Below are 18209 nucleotides of genomic sequence, written 5' to 3'. Positions count from 1 at the left end.
TGGAGGATCCTTCCCACTTTAAGGTACCGTGTCCCGCCTGGCTTCCCTTGCTACCGACTGTACGGGGTGATTTAGCCCCTGGCTTTCGAACCTGGGTTAGTCTGGGACACCCTGGCTAAACTTTCCTACGCCTCTCTAAACTCTTTCTGAACCATCTGCAAGACTTTGTAAGCCTAGTGTAACTGTGTGATCTTGGGCGCATTTCTGCTCTGCTCTCTCTAAGAGTGGGCCCAGCCTTTGGACTTTGGCTCACCAGTGACTTTTTGCTCTCTGCCTTGCTAACAGGGTTCTGGAATCGTAGAGTGGTGTACCTCTTCATATTCTGTCTCCCCCCCCCCCCTTTTTCACACTTATTAGAGTGCAATCTAGTTAAGCGCTCACCTCTGTATGAAAATAAGTGGTGTTTTACTGTGATTTTCTAAATAGGGAAAAAGGGGTGTATATATCATAATAGTAACTGTGTTTAAATATTTTACAATAAGAGTGCTGGAGTGTTTCAACTGTGTGTTTTTAAATAAATAATCATATACTTTGATACCAAGGCTCTGGTCAGTGTTTGCTTGTATTATTGTATCTGAGTGCCTATTGAGTATACTTTGCATACTGCCTAACTCTTCTTGAGGGAAGTCTGACTGCTCAGCCACAGCTACCAGGTAAATCTGGGTGGTACAGACTGCTACCAAGTGGGTTTACTGCCAACACCTGTAGTCTTAAATCTTTTGCAGTGGTCCCTAAGGGAACTGCACAGGTTTCTGCCTAACATTCACCTACAGCAGTCTTAAGTCTGCAAAGATTCACTGGTCGATACCAGTGATTGATCCACCCTTCTTGTGCCTTTTCCATCTAGGGAAAGACCATAACCTTCAGGAGTGTGGATGCTGTCGATAATACAATATAGCTAAATTAAAAAGGGAGTAGAACTACTCAACAGATAGGAAACAACCATGCCTTTTCCCCTGTTTCCACCAACACAGCTCCAAGAATAGGTTTGGACCGATGGTACTAGCGGAGCAGTGGCACAGAACGTGCTTTGCAAAGTTGCCTGATACGTAGAGTAACCATAAGGTCAAAATTCATCTTTAAATTTTTCCTGACTTACAAGGTGTAGTTAAGTATGGATTACAAAAGGACATCATTTTAGATTTGAAATACATTCTACTTACCTAAAAATACCCAAATTGGGAATGGAAATGACTTAGACTCCCTAAAAATCATCTTACAAATGTAACAACTAGGAGTAAAATGTTCTCACTTCAATAAGTGGCCAGATTATTGTTGGCCTCCACTAAGACTATCCCAGAGAAGTCATCCAAATATACCCCTAAAAACCACTCAGGTGCAGAGCTTAAATTCTTCAGACAACCATTCGGAGAAGGAAGAAAAAGGATGAACATTCCCACTCCAAGTGGTTCATCTTCCTTCCTAACACGTTCACAGTCCTCTTAGAATAATGGGCTCTACTCGAGATTGGAAGAATCGGACAATAAAGGTAAGAAGCCCCAATTTCTCACTTCGTCTTTCATTATGGAGGAATGGGAGGCTTTTTAAACAATCAAGTTAAACATTTTCAATCGGGTTCCAGAAAGTGTGAAAAGGTGTCTTCCATCTGCTGAAAATTGCAAACATAGTAAAAGCCTATGCTGCTCCTGCAACCCTCTGAGCTCTGGCCTGGTTGATGAGCATAAAAATATGGCAACCTTCAGTGTAGTGCCAGCACAGTCGACACAGGTGGTTTCTGAGCTTGTATACCTGCTCTGCACCAATCAAAATCTTCCTCTGTTGCTGAGGTGCTGCTTACTTGGGAGCTGGTGCCGTCACATCCCGGTCCATCGAAACTGACTGTGCAGAGACCCTTTATTGTGGTCGAACCAGTGTCGGAGCCTTTGATATTATTTCCAGATACAGCAGAACCGGACGGCTGCATGTATCGGCCTCTTGGAAGGGCCATTTAATGTATATGCTTTTTGACATTTTTGAGGACATTTCGGACAAAGAGCATGAACAGGATTTACCCTCTGCTTTACGACGATTGTCAGACATGGCCAGAAGAGATACTGAGCGATAATTCCGGAGACTCCTTGTTACAACTGATAACACATCTCCAGGAGACTTGACAGCTCTCCTTATTATGAGATTGCAAAAGGCCATATCACTGTGTTAGGACCATACTTCTGCTCTTAGAGCTGTGGTGTCCAGGGCTATTGACACATTCAATCTGGTATCTACTGCAGAAGAAGTATCTGTGTATTCTATTATGGATATTCTGAGACCAAAGACCCCAAAAAGGGCCTGGTTTGCCCTTTAGCAGAGCTTTGGTTGTCAAACCCTGTTTGTGACGGACTGCACTGGGCTCCAACGGGAACTCGTCAGTTTCTAAGACTTCGTCCCTTGCAGACATCCTTGTAATCAGGGCAGCAACCCCAAGCACTAAGGCTACGGTCTACCTCTTGGTGCCCCTGAAAGGAAATCCAAAAATAGACGCAGGGAGGAACTGAGTGTTTATTTCTGCATGCATTTTCCCCCCTTAGATTCCGGGTCCCTAACACAGGATGGAAAAGGGCACTGCAATGAATATCCTTGAAGAGGGCCTAAACACAACAGACCGTGTGGTAAGAGCCATGGACACAACTGCCGTCATTCGCAGGCACTCCTGGACACCTACTGCCAATTGTATCCAGGTTGTGCCAACAACTGTTAAATATGCCATTTTAAGGATGCTAGATCATGGGTATTTCAGCTTCACTACCATCTTCTGATTTTGGAGCATGGATGTATAGACCTCACTCCTTATCACCAAACGGGAGGGGCATGTCCCAACGTCAGCTTTTCTACTGAACCACCATAGGTGGAGGTTCAACTAAGTAGGAAGGTGCCTGCATCTGTGCAGTCTGGACCACAAGTGGCAAAATCATTAAGTTGTCCACTTCTACCGCACAAGTCTCCTGTTGGGGACAGGATTCAACTCTTCAAAGAGGCTGGGCAACAAATCATGACTGTTAGATGGGTCCTAAAGTTGTATGTTTTTGGTTATTGCAGTTGTCGTTGACTTGGCGCCACCTATGGTTTATTTAGTAATCACAATGTTAATTCCACATACAAAAAAATACATACAGAATGCAGGTAATTTTTTAAAATATTTGTTATCATTGCATAGTTTTGCCTTCTGATGTTCAAATTGCAGTATCCAAATGAAGTGTATCATTCTATTTTTTTTACATTTTTAATAGTCTTAGCTTGTCAAACTTATAATTGTAACCTTAGTGGTTGTGCTGATTTGTTATGCCTCATGGCATTTATCAGGTGAACAATCTCATTGGATTGAGTTTTCAAGTCCAAATTAATCTGAGACCTCTAGGTCCTCATCCTCTCTTCCTCTTCAAATTGATCTCAGACCTCTAGGTCCTAGCTTCTCATCCTCTACACTTGTTTCACCATTTTAGGTGGATCTTCAGGAGGAATAATGGTTAACTTTTATGTAAATCCTTGTTGCCTTCTTTTCCTTGTCTCAAAACAACTGAGTGCAATTGATATGAACTTTAGAATTCTTCATTAATTGTTTTTGTTTAGTTTCATTGGTGAGTGGTGAGCTTGACTTCAATTCGGGCTGGATGCGATTGTTCTCCCGATTTTTCGTGTCTATTTCGCCAGTTTGTTGACGAGGGTTACTAACTGCCCTCATCAAAGCCCTCCCAAAAAAAGCATTTGCCTCCTTCAGAGCCACTCACATTGGGAGAAATTGCTCAGCTTCTGCTGAAGGGAGCAGTGGTGGTTTTTCCAGCAGAGGCATTTGTGAAAAGCTGATATTACTGTCACTTCTGGATTTCAGAGAAGAATGGGGGACTCTGACCTATCTTAGACCTGAGACTCCTCGACAGGCTCCTCCGAAAATACCTTTTCAAGATGGCCAACTTTGGGCAGATCCTACAAGACTTGGAACGTCAAGAATTGCTTCTGTCACTGGATTCATAGGGTGTATATTTTCACATCCCGATTCACCCATGAGTGCAACGTGAACTTAACAAAAGGGTTTGCCGGTCATGGACCTCTATCAAGCAACTACATCTGCTTCAGTTCACTCTTTCTCCAGATTCTTTAGGCAGGGGTGATGCCTCATTGAGAAAATCAGTGCTTCAAAATGTCTTGCTGTAACTGGATCTGTTCCTTGCCGTCCTCCTTTTCAATTGGAGACCGCTTTCAAAGTCTTTCATAAGTTGAAATCTGTAATAGGTATGAGTCCATTAGAAGAACAAGTTCTCCAGCATGGGGTCTGGCATGGATTCACATGCTCATGAATATTCCCCGTCGTCAGGCTGGGAATCCTCGGTAAAGAAAAAATCAGTATCAGTTTTGTTTCTGATCTGTCTTTCTTAGTAACCACTCGCTGGTCTCTGGGTCATACTGCCCCCAGCCAATGACTGCCCTCTCCCTAAGCCCCGCCTCCAGCAGCCATCCTCAGATTTTTACCGCACGTTCAAGTGTTGGGAGTCCTCGTGCTATAGCTCTCGAGCTTTTTCTGCGTTTCACACTTTTTCAAAGAGATTTATCTCATTTTTTGGTTAAATAGAGCCTCAAGCTCCACTGCTTCTACTTCCAATCAACGGGGACCCGTTTCAGAATCTTCTACGCCCCTCAAGAGTGAAGTTTTCGTCAAGCTATGCTTCTTGGAGGATTCCAGAAGTTTTCTGAGGCCTACCTCGTGGACATGGCCCAGGAGAAAGGAAACTCGACACTGGGCAAGCTGTTCAGGAACTGCCCTGGATGCAAGCTACAGAAACCTGTTCAAGGAGGACGAGCACTCGAAGTGCCTCTACTGCCTTCATGAAGACAAATCGCACGTGGAGAAGGACTGTGTGTTTTGCATGAACATGTCGGAACGAACCATGAGGGACCGTCGGACCCCTCTCACCAACTGGTTGGAAAGCAAGAGCCCAGCATGTGAAAAGACGACGAAACCCAAGCGGTCTTCTAAGTCCTGTGAGGGCGCCCCGGCGACGGGGGCCCAACAGAAGGCAAAGCACCGCGAGTCCGAGGGCGTCTGGAGGACCTTCACCGACGCCATCAACCGCGAGCCAACGTTCTTGCTCGGGGAAGAGAAAGTCTGAGGACCCGGCTAAGCTTCTGGAGAGGCCCCGGTCGATCTCGAAGGAACAGGCCGAAGGGGTACGAGGCGGTGACCCTCCCCCTAAGGTGAAGGCGGTGCCCAAGGTGGTGAAGGCCTTGATTCACCCGGCCAAGGCCTCTATTGAGGGTATCGCTACAGCCCTGGGGATGTCATGATCTCTGCTTCCAAAAGGTCAGGGTTTTCCCAACTCCCTTGGAAGCAGATCCATAACCCAGGTTCCGAGTGCCAACCAGTCCCAATTGGGACCTTTTGGACCCAGTCCTGGCGCCAGTGGCACCAGGCTCATAAATATGCCCAGTCCCAGCGCTGGAAGCGCCGGGCTCATAATGCTTGGTTGGACTTACCTGCAGCAGACCATGCTGCTTACTTGCCTGCCAGTTGAGTCTCTGATCCTCTTCTGTTTGGAACTACTTATCCTGTTGGGTGGGGCAGGAGCCACTCCCTAGGTTCAGAACACTGGAACTCTTCTGGAAAGCAGGAACTCTTTTCTTACCTAGGCGTGGCTGTGGAAGGAGACACCTAAGCACTACAGGAGGCTATTTAAACCACACCCGATGGATGAATCTTGCTTTGCGTTATTCTGCATCCTCTGCAGCAGAACGCTCATCGTGTCTTCTGCATCTGATCCTGGGCCTAAGGAAAAAGGCTTACCATCCTGAATCCAGTCTTCAGCAACACCTATAAAGACAAGAAAGAACAGGTTAGCATTACGGTCTTCAGTGACAGCGCTTCACTTACCTGGTCCATCGGCTGTCACCAACGCCTCGCGCTGCATTCCGGCATCTGAAAGACAAAAGCTTACCAACTCTTCGCACGCTCCGGAGGCCTTCGGCGCTGCATCCCGCATCTGAAAGACAAAACAAGGTGCGTTTAAAGACATTGGGGAACTTTAATACTCACGTGCCATTACTCCTTTCCACATCTAACCCAGTGGGTATTCCGGCACCCTGCAGCCGCTCCGAACTTGTACCTGCAAAATAAAAAGACAGTTAGAGCGCATCGTGAAGCAGGCAACAAGCGCTTACTTACGTGCTTCCAGGCGCTTCTATTCATCACACGGGCTCCATCTTCAACTCACTTCAGCCCGTCATCCGCCATCGCCGGAACCCTGCAAAACAAGAGACATCATTACTAAAGACTTTTAAAGACATTAGAATTACTCGAAACTTACCGTTCGTGCAGTAAACGACGGACAGCAGTCCTCTGAAGTCAAGAGGCCTGCTCCCCTTATCCAGTGAAGAAACTGGTTACAGCACCCTGCCCCGAGGCAGATGGAGAGCACGGCATTCACTTACCTAAGGTGAGAGCGTTAACCTTTGGGGTTCTACAGGAGAAGAGAAAGGGAAGAAGAGAGAGACATTCAATAACCCAGTTCATTCATCCCATATTTTCTATCTGCAGACATCTTACCCTTCGAGTCAGACATACAGCACACAGAGGTCCAGCCCAAAGAGCCAGCCGTGTGTTACACATCACCTTTGAAGATACGGTATACGCCCAGTCAAGACCGGCGCCTCTACGGGAATCAGGTGAGCGTTACAGGGGAAGCCCGTGGAGGCTCCCCCAGTGGAGGCGACCTCAGGGCCCAGAGTTTCCCTGCCCCCGCGGAGGGAAGCCTCTTTTAAGCCCATTAAGACCCCAGTGGAAAAAGAGGGGGGGCGGTGTCCTTAATGGACACGACCTCCGATGAGGAACTGGTCGAAGTCATAGAGGAGGCCCGTCCCCATGGGAGGGATCCCGACGAGGGGGACGACGAGAGCAGGGTGACGTCGACGAGGCTCCGGTGGAGGAGGAGCAACCGTCGCGTCCGTCGCAGCCTGGGCCACAATACAACTCAGTGGTCATTTTGACAGCAATCCAGGTCTTATGCACGGAGATAAGGACCAGGTTGCCCTTGCCTCCGACGGACGACCCGACAGAGCCGAGTCTGTCTGGAAGCCCCCCTAACAAGAGGAGAAGGATCCATCCAACCCCGCCTTCTCAGCCCTCACGGCCCTCTCAGCCTTTGTCTCCTTCCCCGACCCCGACGGAGGACATGGGGACAGATACGGCCACGACGGGGACGGATGACGATGGTGGTGACGACGGGACTGAGCTCCCGTCGCCGATTCCTCAGGCGTCTCCTCCCGACAAAATTGGCTCGTTTCACGCCATGATCGCCAGGGCATCCGAGCTTTTTCAGCTCTGCCCCGAAGGAAAGAAGGAAGGCTTCCTTTACCAACGGCATGAGACCAAAAGGAAAACTGTCCTCGCAGTGCCGTTGTTGGATGACATCTGGGATGAGGGACTTGCCCTCCTCAAGAACCAGTCCATGACACCTGCTAAGAGGGACCGGTACGAGAAGTAGTACCGGGTCCCCAACGCCGCCCCTTTGTGCCTTAGAGCGCAACCAACCCCGGATTCGGTCGTTTCAGCAGCGGCCAAGAAGAAAGCGGGGGCGGGGGGCATCGGCTTCGACCTCTGCTTCCCCGCCGGACGGCGAGGGAAAGAAGCTGGATGCCATGGGACGACGAGTCTTCTCGGCGACGGCGATTAAGGCGGCCAACACCCTAGCGATCGTGGCGACAGGGAGTTGTGGTACAAGATTGCCCCCCTGTTGGACTTCCTCCCTGACGATAAGAGGGCAGAGGCCCTGGCAATCCTGCAGGAGGGTGAGGTGGCCTCTGACCACGCCATAACAGTGGCCACGGACAATGCCGACACCGGTTTCCACCAATTGGGCAACAGTGTTTGCCTTCGATGGCGGGGGTGGCTCAGGGCGACGGATTTCTGCCAGGATGTACAGGCCAAGGTTTTGGACATGCCCTTTGACGGGAACAACCTCTTTGGGAAGACAGTGGATGAGTCCCTTCAGGCCATCAAGACCGACACGGAGACGGCTCGGGCCTTGGGAGTTCTACAATGACGACGTCTGCCCTTTCGGAACTCCGGAGGCAAGCAAGGTGCCTTCAAGGGATTCGGCGACGGCTCCTCAACATACCGTCAAGCGGGCCGCTCCTCGTCGCAAGAAGCCTACAAGGGACGAGGCAAGTCCGGAGGACCTCGCCGTCATCGCCAAGGCGGCAAGGCGGCGGCCAAGCAAGACTGAACTGGCCGTGGTGTCAGGCCCCCACCTAAGCCTCCCGGTGGGAGGCCGGCTGACGAGGTTAGTCAGCGTGTGGAAATCCATCTCAACCGACCGGTGGGTGCTCGATGCCCTGGCCCAGGGGCACACACTCGAATTCCTAAAGAAGTGTCCCCGCATTCCACCCGTGGCCAGGAAGGAAAACCACGTCCTCAACTACTGTTGGAAGTAAAGGCGATGCTCAAAAAAGGTGCCATCGAGCTCGTCCCAAAGAGGCTTCGGGGCTCCGGAGTTTACTCAAGATACTTCCTCATCAGTAAGAAGACGGGCAGATGGCGCCCCATCCTGGACCTGCGTCGACTGAACAAGTACATCAAGGCACAGAAGTTCCGGATGGTCACCCTCCAGCACGTGCTGGGACAGCTGGAGGGAGGCGACTTCCTTTCGTCGTTGGATTTGGAGAATGCGTACTTCCATTCTAAAAAGGCACCGAAAGTTCCTCAGGTTTGTTTTCCAAGGGCGGCACTAACAGTTCAAGGCCCTCCCGTTCGGAATGAAGTCTGCTCCCAGGGTGTTCACTAAGTGCCTAGCTGCGGTGGCGGCGCGGCTGCACCTGCAGGGGATCCACGTTTACCCCTATCTGGACGATTGGCTCATCAGGGCAACAACGAGGGAGCTCGCCGTCGAACACACGGCAAAGACCGTCCAGCTGCTCACGGACCTGGGATTCTCCATCAACTTCCCCAAATCCCACCTGGTCCCGTCGCAGGTCTCACTGTTTCTGGGAGCCAAGCTCGATACAGTGGCGCGATTGGCCTCGCCGTCGGAGGAAAGAACGAAGGCCATCCTGGGCAAGGTACAGCGTCTGCTGGCCACGGACGTGGCCAAAGTGAGGTCCATCAAATCCCTTCTCGGGATGATGTCCTCCTGCATCTATCTGGTGCGCCTATGCAGGCTTCGGATGCGTCCTTTGCAGGAGTTTCTCGACGCCCGTTGGATGCAAGCGACGGGCAGCTTCGAGGACAAGATCTCACTCAACGAAGTATTCCGCCAAGCTGTTCGATGGTGGGGCACCCGCGTGCATCTCGCGGTGGGCATGGACTTTCAGACCCGAGCATATCAGGTGATGGTGACGACGGATGCCTCCCTGGAAGGATGGGGAGCGCACACCAGGGATCTTCATGCGAGAGGCCTATAGCTCCGGAAGGAGAGGCCACTCCACATCAACATACTGGAGCTCCGGGCGGTGTTCTGGGCTCTCAAGTATTTCCTCCCGTCCCTCAAGGGCAAAGTGGTGAGGATCTTCACCGACAACACCACCACGATGTTCTACATCAGGAAGCAGGGAGGAACCAGATCCCCAGCCCTGTCCAAAGAAGCACAGGACCGTTGCCCAGGGGATGTTCCTGGTACCCTTTCATCTAGCAGGGATAAAAAAACACCATTGCCGACTCAGCAGAGAGCTGCGCTCGTACCACACGTGGGAACTACGCCAGGATCAAGTGGATCAACTCTTCCGGCGATGGGGCAAACCCCAAATAGACCTGTTTGCGACAGCGACGAACTCCAAGTGCCAGAGGTTCACCAGCAGGTTCCCCCAGCCGAGGAGCATGGGCGATACTTTCCCGTTCCCTTGGGAAGGCCTGTTCCTTTATGTGTTCCCTCTGTTGCCATTGCTGCTCAGGCTCATCAACCAACTCAAGAGGTCCCGGTACAGGATGATCCTCGTCGCACCGAAGTGGCCGAGACAGATCTGGTTCCCGGACCTTCTGGACTTGTCAGCGTCCCCACCAGTCAAACTGCCGACGGATGCGGATCTTCTCTCCAGAGAAGGAGGCGCCATTCTTCATCACGACTCGGAGTCGCTGAACTTGCAGGCCTGGCTCCTGCAGCACTAGAGTTTGGAGGATACGATATCCTGGCTGACTGCAGAGAGGTCCTTGCAAAGGCCAGGGTGTCCTCAACTCTCAAGTGCTACGGACACAAGTGGAACAGGTTCTCTGTCTGGTGCTGTGCACAGAAGATTAACCCTCTCAGGATTACAGCCCCTCAAGTGCTACCATACCTACTGTCGCAAGCCAAAGCTTTCTCATGCTTCAATCAAGATATATCTGGCAGCGATTTCCCGTTACATCAGAACTACAGGGCGGTCATCCCTGTGGTCTCATCGCCTGGTGAAGGAATTTATGAAAGGACTGTTTCAATTATTCCCGCCGGTGAAGGCGCCAGCCCCGGCGTGGGAGTTCAACATGGTGCTGACCCGGCTCATGGGTCCGCCATTCGAGACGTTGCATTCGACTCCGTTGAAGTTTCTGTCGTGGAAGACAGCGTTCCTTGTGGCCATCACCTCCGCATGACATGTGGGAGAGATTCAGGCCCTATCCTGCAAGCCTCCATACCTGACCTTTCATGATACGAGGGTAGTGCTGAGGACGCACCTCTCCTTTATGCCCAAGGTGCCGTCGGACTTCCATCTCAACAAGCCATTGGTGTTACCTGTTTTCTTCCCGTCGCCTTCGTCGCCGGCCGAGAGGACTTTGCACTCGCTGGATGTAGCTAGAGCGCTGAAGTTCTACATGGACCGAACAAAAAGTTTTCGGAAGACATCACAGCTGTTTGTGAACTTTGGACCTGTGAACCAAGAGAAGGCTCTCTGGAAGGCTTCCATTTCCAGATGGCTCCCCGGCTGCATCATGCACTGTCATCGGTTGGAAAATCGACCGTTGCCCGGCCGTCCGAGAGCCCATTCGACCAGAGCTATCGCTGCTACCACAGCGTTCTTGTCTGGTGTGCCCCTGCTGGACATCTGCAGGGCTGCTACGTGGAGGTCGACGCACACCTTCACGAGATTCTACTGCGTCGAGCGGGATTCCAGGGAGTAGTCCAGAGTCGGCCAAGCAGTGCTGCACAACCAGTTCGCTTAAGGTGAGCCTGGTGAGGAGGTAAGAAATGCTTAATGTTGAGTTTTGATGTAATGCTTAATGTTGAGCCTTTGCCACCTCCCGTAGTTGTGCATGTGGGTTCTGCTATCTATTCTTATATTCATGAGCATGTAAACCTATGCCAGACCCCATGCTGGAGAAGGAACAAGTTACTTACCTGTAACTGTTGTTCTCCGGCATGGATTCACATGCGAACCCTCCCTCCTACCCCTCTGTGGCTCTTCACTTGGTCATACTGCCACTTTACATGCTTCCAAATCTGAGGATGGCTGCTAGAGACGGGGCTTAGGGAGAGGGCAGTCATTGGCTGGGGGCAGTATGACCCAGAGACCAGTGATTGGTTACTACTAAGAAAGACGGATCAGAAACGAAACTGATACTGATATTTTATACACCGAGGATTCCCAGCCTGACGACGGGGAATATTCATGAGCATGTGAATCCATGCCAAGACCCATGCTGGAGAACAACAGTTACAGGTAAGTAACTTGTTCCTTACTTGCCTTCTGATTTTTTTTCTTTTCTTCTGGTGAACATGTTGATTCCTCCCACAAATTCTTGTTACTCTCCCGCCTTTCCCACTGATTTGAGCTCAACCAGTTGTAAGAACGTTTTTCTAAGTGACCGAGATATTTTCTCTGGCAATTGGCAGTTCCTTTGGTCGGAACAGAGGGAAAATGACGCAGCTCTGTTTATGTATCCTGTGACGTAATCCTGAAAGAAGATGGGTTCGACGAGAGGACTGGGCCAAAACCTGGATTAACTGCGCCAACTGGTGGCAAAGAAAATGTTTATATTGCTGACTGTATCTCGGGATGAGGAATCTGTTGGAGGAATAAACGTGTTCACCAGAAAGAGCATTGCCAAACAGAAGTTAATTGGTCTTCTAGTCCATTGATGAGAAGCAACACAGTTTGCTCAGTATCCTTCTACAGCTATTCCTTTCTTTTGCATTGTCCTTGCTTATTTTAAATTACAGAATGTGTACAGTGCCTACATTCAGACACATAGCTTGACTTTCTGAAGTGATACAAGCTCAGTTGTTTGTTTCATAAGTGATTGCTTTCAATAATGTACCAGTTCAATCATCCATCAAAATAAGACTCGAGCTGCCCTGATGCTGAATGTAAATCTAGGCACATCCAGCGAGTGTCAGTTAACCTTTTGGATGCATTGCTTCAGAGAGATTTTCAACATTCGTAAGCGTTAAGGAAACCATGTTTAGCAACCAGTGTTGAATGTCCAGTCCGAGATCGTGCTCAAACTCTTGTATTAATAACAGAACATTGTGCACAGGTGCTGTGCAATGGATGCAGTTGCAAGGGAGGTTGTCTACATCCTTTAAATTACATCTTGGTATGTGATTGCATAAACACCTTTGCCACATAGACAAAGGCAAAAGCTTTGAAACACCTGCTTTTGTTATTTCATGTAATCCACACATCCTGTGTGTCTGAGCTAGCTGCCATGCAAATCCCAACATTATTAGTGCAATCTGAAAACATGAGCATGCAATAATTCTTCTCCACAAGCATGAAATTAATGTCATTTTTCAGAATTAAACATGAATCAATATCACTCCTACATGCAATTTTGCAATGTTTTGCATAGTGCAGTTGCTTAATGTATGTTATTGAAGCAGTGCTAGAGAATGTTTGGTTTTCGTCGGATGACATTTTCAGCATCGCTTCTTGTACAATAGCAGGGGCTGGATGAGTCCACTGGCAAAAACCATTTAAGATTTCTCTGGTTTTCTCTTTCCAATTTGGGTTATGTTTCACAGGCTCCAATGTCTAGCTACTTGCCACTTTAGGCGCAAGTGGCTCATAAAAGAAGCAGTCTTGCTCTGAGCTGCTACCTGTAATTGTGCATTACCAGTGTTGTGTATCTTTGCAGGTTGCAGGTGCCCTTCAATATTGTTTACTTCATCAATCCCAGTTAATGTAAAGTCCTTTTGCATGAGGTCCAGTGGTGTCAGGAGTGGTTTGTGAAAGGAATTAATTTTACAAACCTCTTCCTAACTATCCCCAAATCTTAATCTGTGCTACATGGACACATTGCTTAAGGCACAGATGGCTGCATGTTTCCTTCAGTGAGTAATCTGGAATACAGTCTGTGGTGGGCCTTATCTGCTGCATGCATTCTTTGCCTATGAACACACATCCCTTGCCTTTGAGTCACGGGACAGATGGCCATCAGGCAACATGTTCTCTTTTACACATAGACCCCATTGATCCTTCTTAGTTTTCTGGTGGCATCACTTTAAGAAACCTTGTTTTCTTTTCCAACCTTCTCCCCAGTGCCCTTTCGGATGTATCTGACCAGGAAGCAATGAAGTGTGACCCATATCACTGTATGTTGGCATATTCAACAAATAACACCTATTGCCTGGCTATTTATTTCAATAAAAGAACAAGTGAGTAGTTGATGTTGAAAAACAAATGACTCTGCAAGTCTTAGAAAAGAGCAGGGAATGTCCTAACGTCAATTGGCCCAATTGCTTCCTGGTGGAAACGCACATTAGCGTAGGAATTGCTTATGTTATTTTTGTGGCACAAGACATGAGCCCAGAAGGAAGTCTGCAATCCAAGCATATATGGCCACTGGCTGCATGGCATTTCTACAGGAAATCCTTGCAAATATTTGCCACTGGCTGCATCACATAGTGTTTAAATGGCAACACTGGCATATATTGAACAGCCAGAATAAAAGCATGTTCACAGCCAGCAGGAAGTCATCTTCACAGTGGAAATATTAGCATATTTAAGTGGGCTCAATCAGACATCATGAGCATGTCCTTTACAGTGGCAGTGCTGGCATATATTGTCGGCACAGGCATCATGAATTGTATTGTTCACTGGCAATGCTAACCATATATTGTGGGCACATGGATGAGTGTGTTTTGCAGTGACAATGTTGACCTATATTGTCATTGGAGGCATCAAGAAGTGTGTATTACAGTGGCAATTGTGGCCTAAAACCTGACACAGGTATGATGAACATGTGTTAGAAAAAGCTCCTGTGTACGAATGGTGACCTGGCATCCATTGGATTTTTTAATTTGTTACCTCACATAACTAATTGTAGATTGTATGACTGTTTAGTTTCTTTTTACCAAAGTGTGCTGTAAAATGCACCATGTCAACCTATTATTTTATGAAAAAGTATTGGTGTGGCAACACCAACTTTTTCCCCGTGATTAGTCTGCTTTGCTTGTGACCACACTGGCGTGACTATTACCAAAAAGTCCATGTCCAGATATATTCTTAATGCTGTAGTTGATTCATCAATTAACTCCCTGTGTACCTCGGAGGCATGACAGCTAGCAGTGTGTTGCAAGGGGGTGTCCCAGTTGTCACTATCTGTCAGCAAGCATATCTTTGGACTTCTCTACTCACATATGCCAACATTACTGCCTGGATTCCTTAGACAGTAAGGCACCTGATTTGGTTGTGCAATGTTACAGACTTGCCTGGTGTAAGCAATACTTCCTCACTATCCTCCCTCCTCCATGTTCTGTACTGCTGTGAGAGTTTTTCTAAATGAAGAATCTTTGGAAGGATGGAATCTATAAGAAGAACAATTTACTTAAATTAGTAAATGTTATTTCTGAATAATTAGTCCTCCCTAGTCACCACCCCCCACCACCCAACCTAACCCTCATTGTGGATAGTGTGTTGCTTCCTACAGTTCTGTAGCTCCCTTAGCAACAGTTTGCTGTAAAATATTAATGGAACCGAGGTACAAGGGGCACAGCACAGCCATCTCCATATATATACTACATTTGGCGGTACATTGAGTCATGGGGCCAATGATGCTGAGAGGAGCCTTTCAGTGAGCTCCCCTGGCTAAAAAAGATTCTGAAGCCAGATTTATCCATGAAGGGTATTTCCGAGATGAAAAATCTGTTTGAGGAAGGACTGACAAAAACACCTAAGGCACAACTATAAGCGTAATACACTTCTATTACGTTCCTCCCGTTATGGTCGGCATATTTTATCTCATAAATAACGGGCACAGGAGTATGTATCAATAGTGAGTATGACTCGCACAACTGCTGTCAATAAAACACACAAAAAAGACTTCCACTAGGGCTTCCATGTTTTGACCCTCCAGTGCCAGGTTTGTTATTTGAGGAGAACTTCACGTAATTGGTGATTAAACCATTGAAGAGAAATTCCTACGAGAAGCAACCTCCCATAGAAATAACATACAAAGACATGATCTAATGTCAACATTCTCTACTATTACCGGCTCTGGTGTTTTTAAGTGTTTGTGATCAATGTGTATGTGGTCTTTAGATGAGGGAAAGATTTCTTGCTATCCCTATTAGCTAGACGGTACACCACCGGTCTTTCTAGGGAGAGCTTGCCCTGGCAGGGTCAGGATGTGCTTCTGAATAGGGACCGTCTTTTTTGTGTGTTTTATTGACAGCAGTTGTGTGTCATACTCACTATTGATACATATTCCTGTGCACATTCTTTTTGAAATGACGAAGGACTGATGCATCAGAAAAAACATTACAGTAGGTAAGTAATGTGTTCATCTGTAGTCTCTAGTATCATTAAAGGGATTTGAAACTACACAGTGAGGTGCTGAGTATCTGTCCTGACTCCCAAAGTGAACGATTGGATTGGTTTTGAAATGTCTATATTGCAGTGACTGCAAGGTCTCAAATACATTAATTTGATAAAGAGTACAATTTTTGCCCTTTATAAATAGTGTATTTCTACTGGTATTCTCTTTAAATATGTGTATGTATATTGGAGAATGTGAATTAAATGTGAACGTTGGCGAGACTAGTACTTTAAACATTAAGTGCTGTTTATCCATTGGCAAGAGATATGTTTTGTAAATTAAAGGAATTAACCAATGCAAACCACAACTCTGTTTTGTTACCAACAGGTTGAGGTCTTTGATCTGCTTTTTGTAACTAAAGAGAGCAATTTCAAGAAGACCTACATTGTACATTGCCATGACTGTGCACTTAAGACGTGTAGAAGCTTGGACAATTTTGTGGTGCTAGAACAATACAAATTGGAGGACCTGATGCAAATCTACGACCAGTTTACATTAGTAAGTAGAGTTAACAGGTCTGCCCACAGCTGCATATACCCAAGAGAGGCAAGCATAGGGGATGGTGGTTAGGGGGGGTTAGTGTCGTCTAGTCCTCTGAGGCTACATATGTCTGAACAGATGAAAAAAATATCTTTTGTTGGCTTCTGTCTCGTACTTTAAAATGACGTTCTTACCCAAGGGTCATCAGTAATATTCAATGTATAGAAAAGTGTGTCTAATGTTTCTCTTGATTGTGGAAAAGCGTTTATTTTAATAATGTGTGAGGCCTATCAGCTGTTAGTTTTGTTTTTAATAAATGATTGTTTTGTGTATGAACCTACATTTAATGAGTTTGTTTTTTGTAACACTGTTGAAAAGATGATTTCATTTGTTTCCTTTTGCAGGCTCCTCCATTGCCATCCTCCTCATCTTGACATTGTTCCATGGACAGTTAATGAGAACGTTTCTGATATTCAGGAAGTAACCAAGTACTGCACCACTTTTCTTTGTTTAGGGTTTTTTTCCTTTTCTTTCTTTTTTCATAGCAATCCCTCATAAGGCTGCTGGTTGAAAGCTGTGTCTATGCAACCTTCCATGTGTGGAGTGTCAACCAACTGGACAGGAGAAAGTGCTGCTCCTATCCAAGGAGGACTTTACAAAAAATGAAGCTGATCCAGCTGTTCCTCAAAGAAATAATTCCACGTTTTGTAAATATCTGACAAAACTGGCAACAATTTACAAACTACTGACTTGAAGACCACCTATTTTTGTATTTCTCTTTTTCTTTGTAGATTGTTTGTTTTTCATCCATTTCATCCACTACCCACCCTCCACTGCCCTTTCATATTTTCCCTTTTTTTTTTTTTAAAGTACTAGTGTAGATGATCATTTCTCTATAAGATAGTTAAGGATTTTAAGTCTCCCTTTGGACAAACTTTTTTTAATGTGAAAGTTAGGTGGGATACATTTTTTAATGCTTTTATGTTTTCTGTCTTGTTTTTGAAACCATGATGGTTGTTACACTTTGGTTTCTTAAATAAAATAAATGTAAAAAAAATTAACAGCCAAGTCACAAAGATAAATGGGTTGCACATAGACTAAGGAATAAACTTCAGATTTGTGATTTTTGTTTCTAATCTTGATGTAAATTTACACTATTTATAAATACATATTTATTGCTTGAAAATATTTGTGAATGGAATGCTGTTATTTTTTTCCAGATTACCTGCCATTGAAATTTTAAGGAGTTGTGTAATTTCAAACACATCTCCTATTACATTTTCTATATGTAAATAAAACTGCTTAGCATTGTACAGAAACTTTTATTAAAATTGTTTAATGTTTAAAGAGTTTTTCTATTGTTTGGGTTTTAACAAGAATTTATGTACAGTGTCTTACCTTCTGTTGTTCTTTCAAATCTGACTAGATATATATTTATATATACATACAGGTGTAAAAAGCATACATTTTCTGATGTAAGCTGTGTTTGCAAAAAAATATATGGTAGATTAAAGGTGTCTACTGTAAACTGTGGCTTAAACATATTTTTTTACTCTATGTGGCATATATCTCTTAAGAGCATCATTGTCTTCACACTGTTGTAAACCTTACACCTATTGCGATAACTGAATGAACAGTTGCTTGAAAGAATATGATAACCTAAAACACATGTTTTAAGCAGATCTAGATACAGTACGTGAGGGGGATATGTTGTTCTAGTCTAAAACATTAGCATACTACACCAATATTTTGACTTTAAAATCTGTGATTTAGCCAAGTGAGATGCTGTCTTCCATACTGCTACTTTGTGCCTGTTTCATTCAATAGTGGTAATCATGACTTCACATGCATGCGCTGTCCACAACGTGCATCTGCTCATCATTTGTGGACACATAAGTAGTCATGAGCACATTATAGCCAAAGGAATGGTCGATTTTCAGGTTAAAACACTCACCATGTGAAACGAGCAGCCGTAAGTGCTGGGTTTCAACCTGACCGCTGATGCTCTTCTTGAAATGTGTAA

The 18209-nt window shown here is 46.3% G+C and overlaps 1 protein-coding gene across 5 annotated transcripts in view; it reads left to right on the top strand.

Annotated features, from left to right (window-relative positions):
* KDM6A (lysine demethylase 6A) overlaps positions 1-17714 on the top strand; it is a 1954130-nt gene extending 1936416 nt beyond the window's left edge. For all 5 annotated transcript variants that reach the window (XM_069636498.1, XM_069636499.1, XM_069636495.1 and 2 more), the window contains 2 exons: positions 16034-16204; positions 16591-17714. In XM_069636498.1, coding sequence (XP_069492599.1) covers positions 16034-16204; positions 16591-16620 — 201 coding nt within the window. In that variant the 3' untranslated portion in view covers positions 16621-17714. The remainder of the gene's footprint in view (positions 1-16033; positions 16205-16590) is intronic.
* The last annotated feature ends 495 nt before the right edge of the window (positions 17715-18209 follow it).

The sequence above is a fragment of the Ambystoma mexicanum genome, chromosome 7p (assembly GCF_040938575.1).
Source record: "Ambystoma mexicanum isolate Mex_15411 chromosome 7p, UKY_AmexF1_1, whole genome shotgun sequence".
NCBI lineage: Eukaryota > Metazoa > Chordata > Amphibia > Caudata > Ambystomatidae > Ambystoma > Ambystoma mexicanum.
Note: the sequence above shows the minus strand (reverse complement) of the source record. Positions and strands in the feature narration are given on the sequence as shown.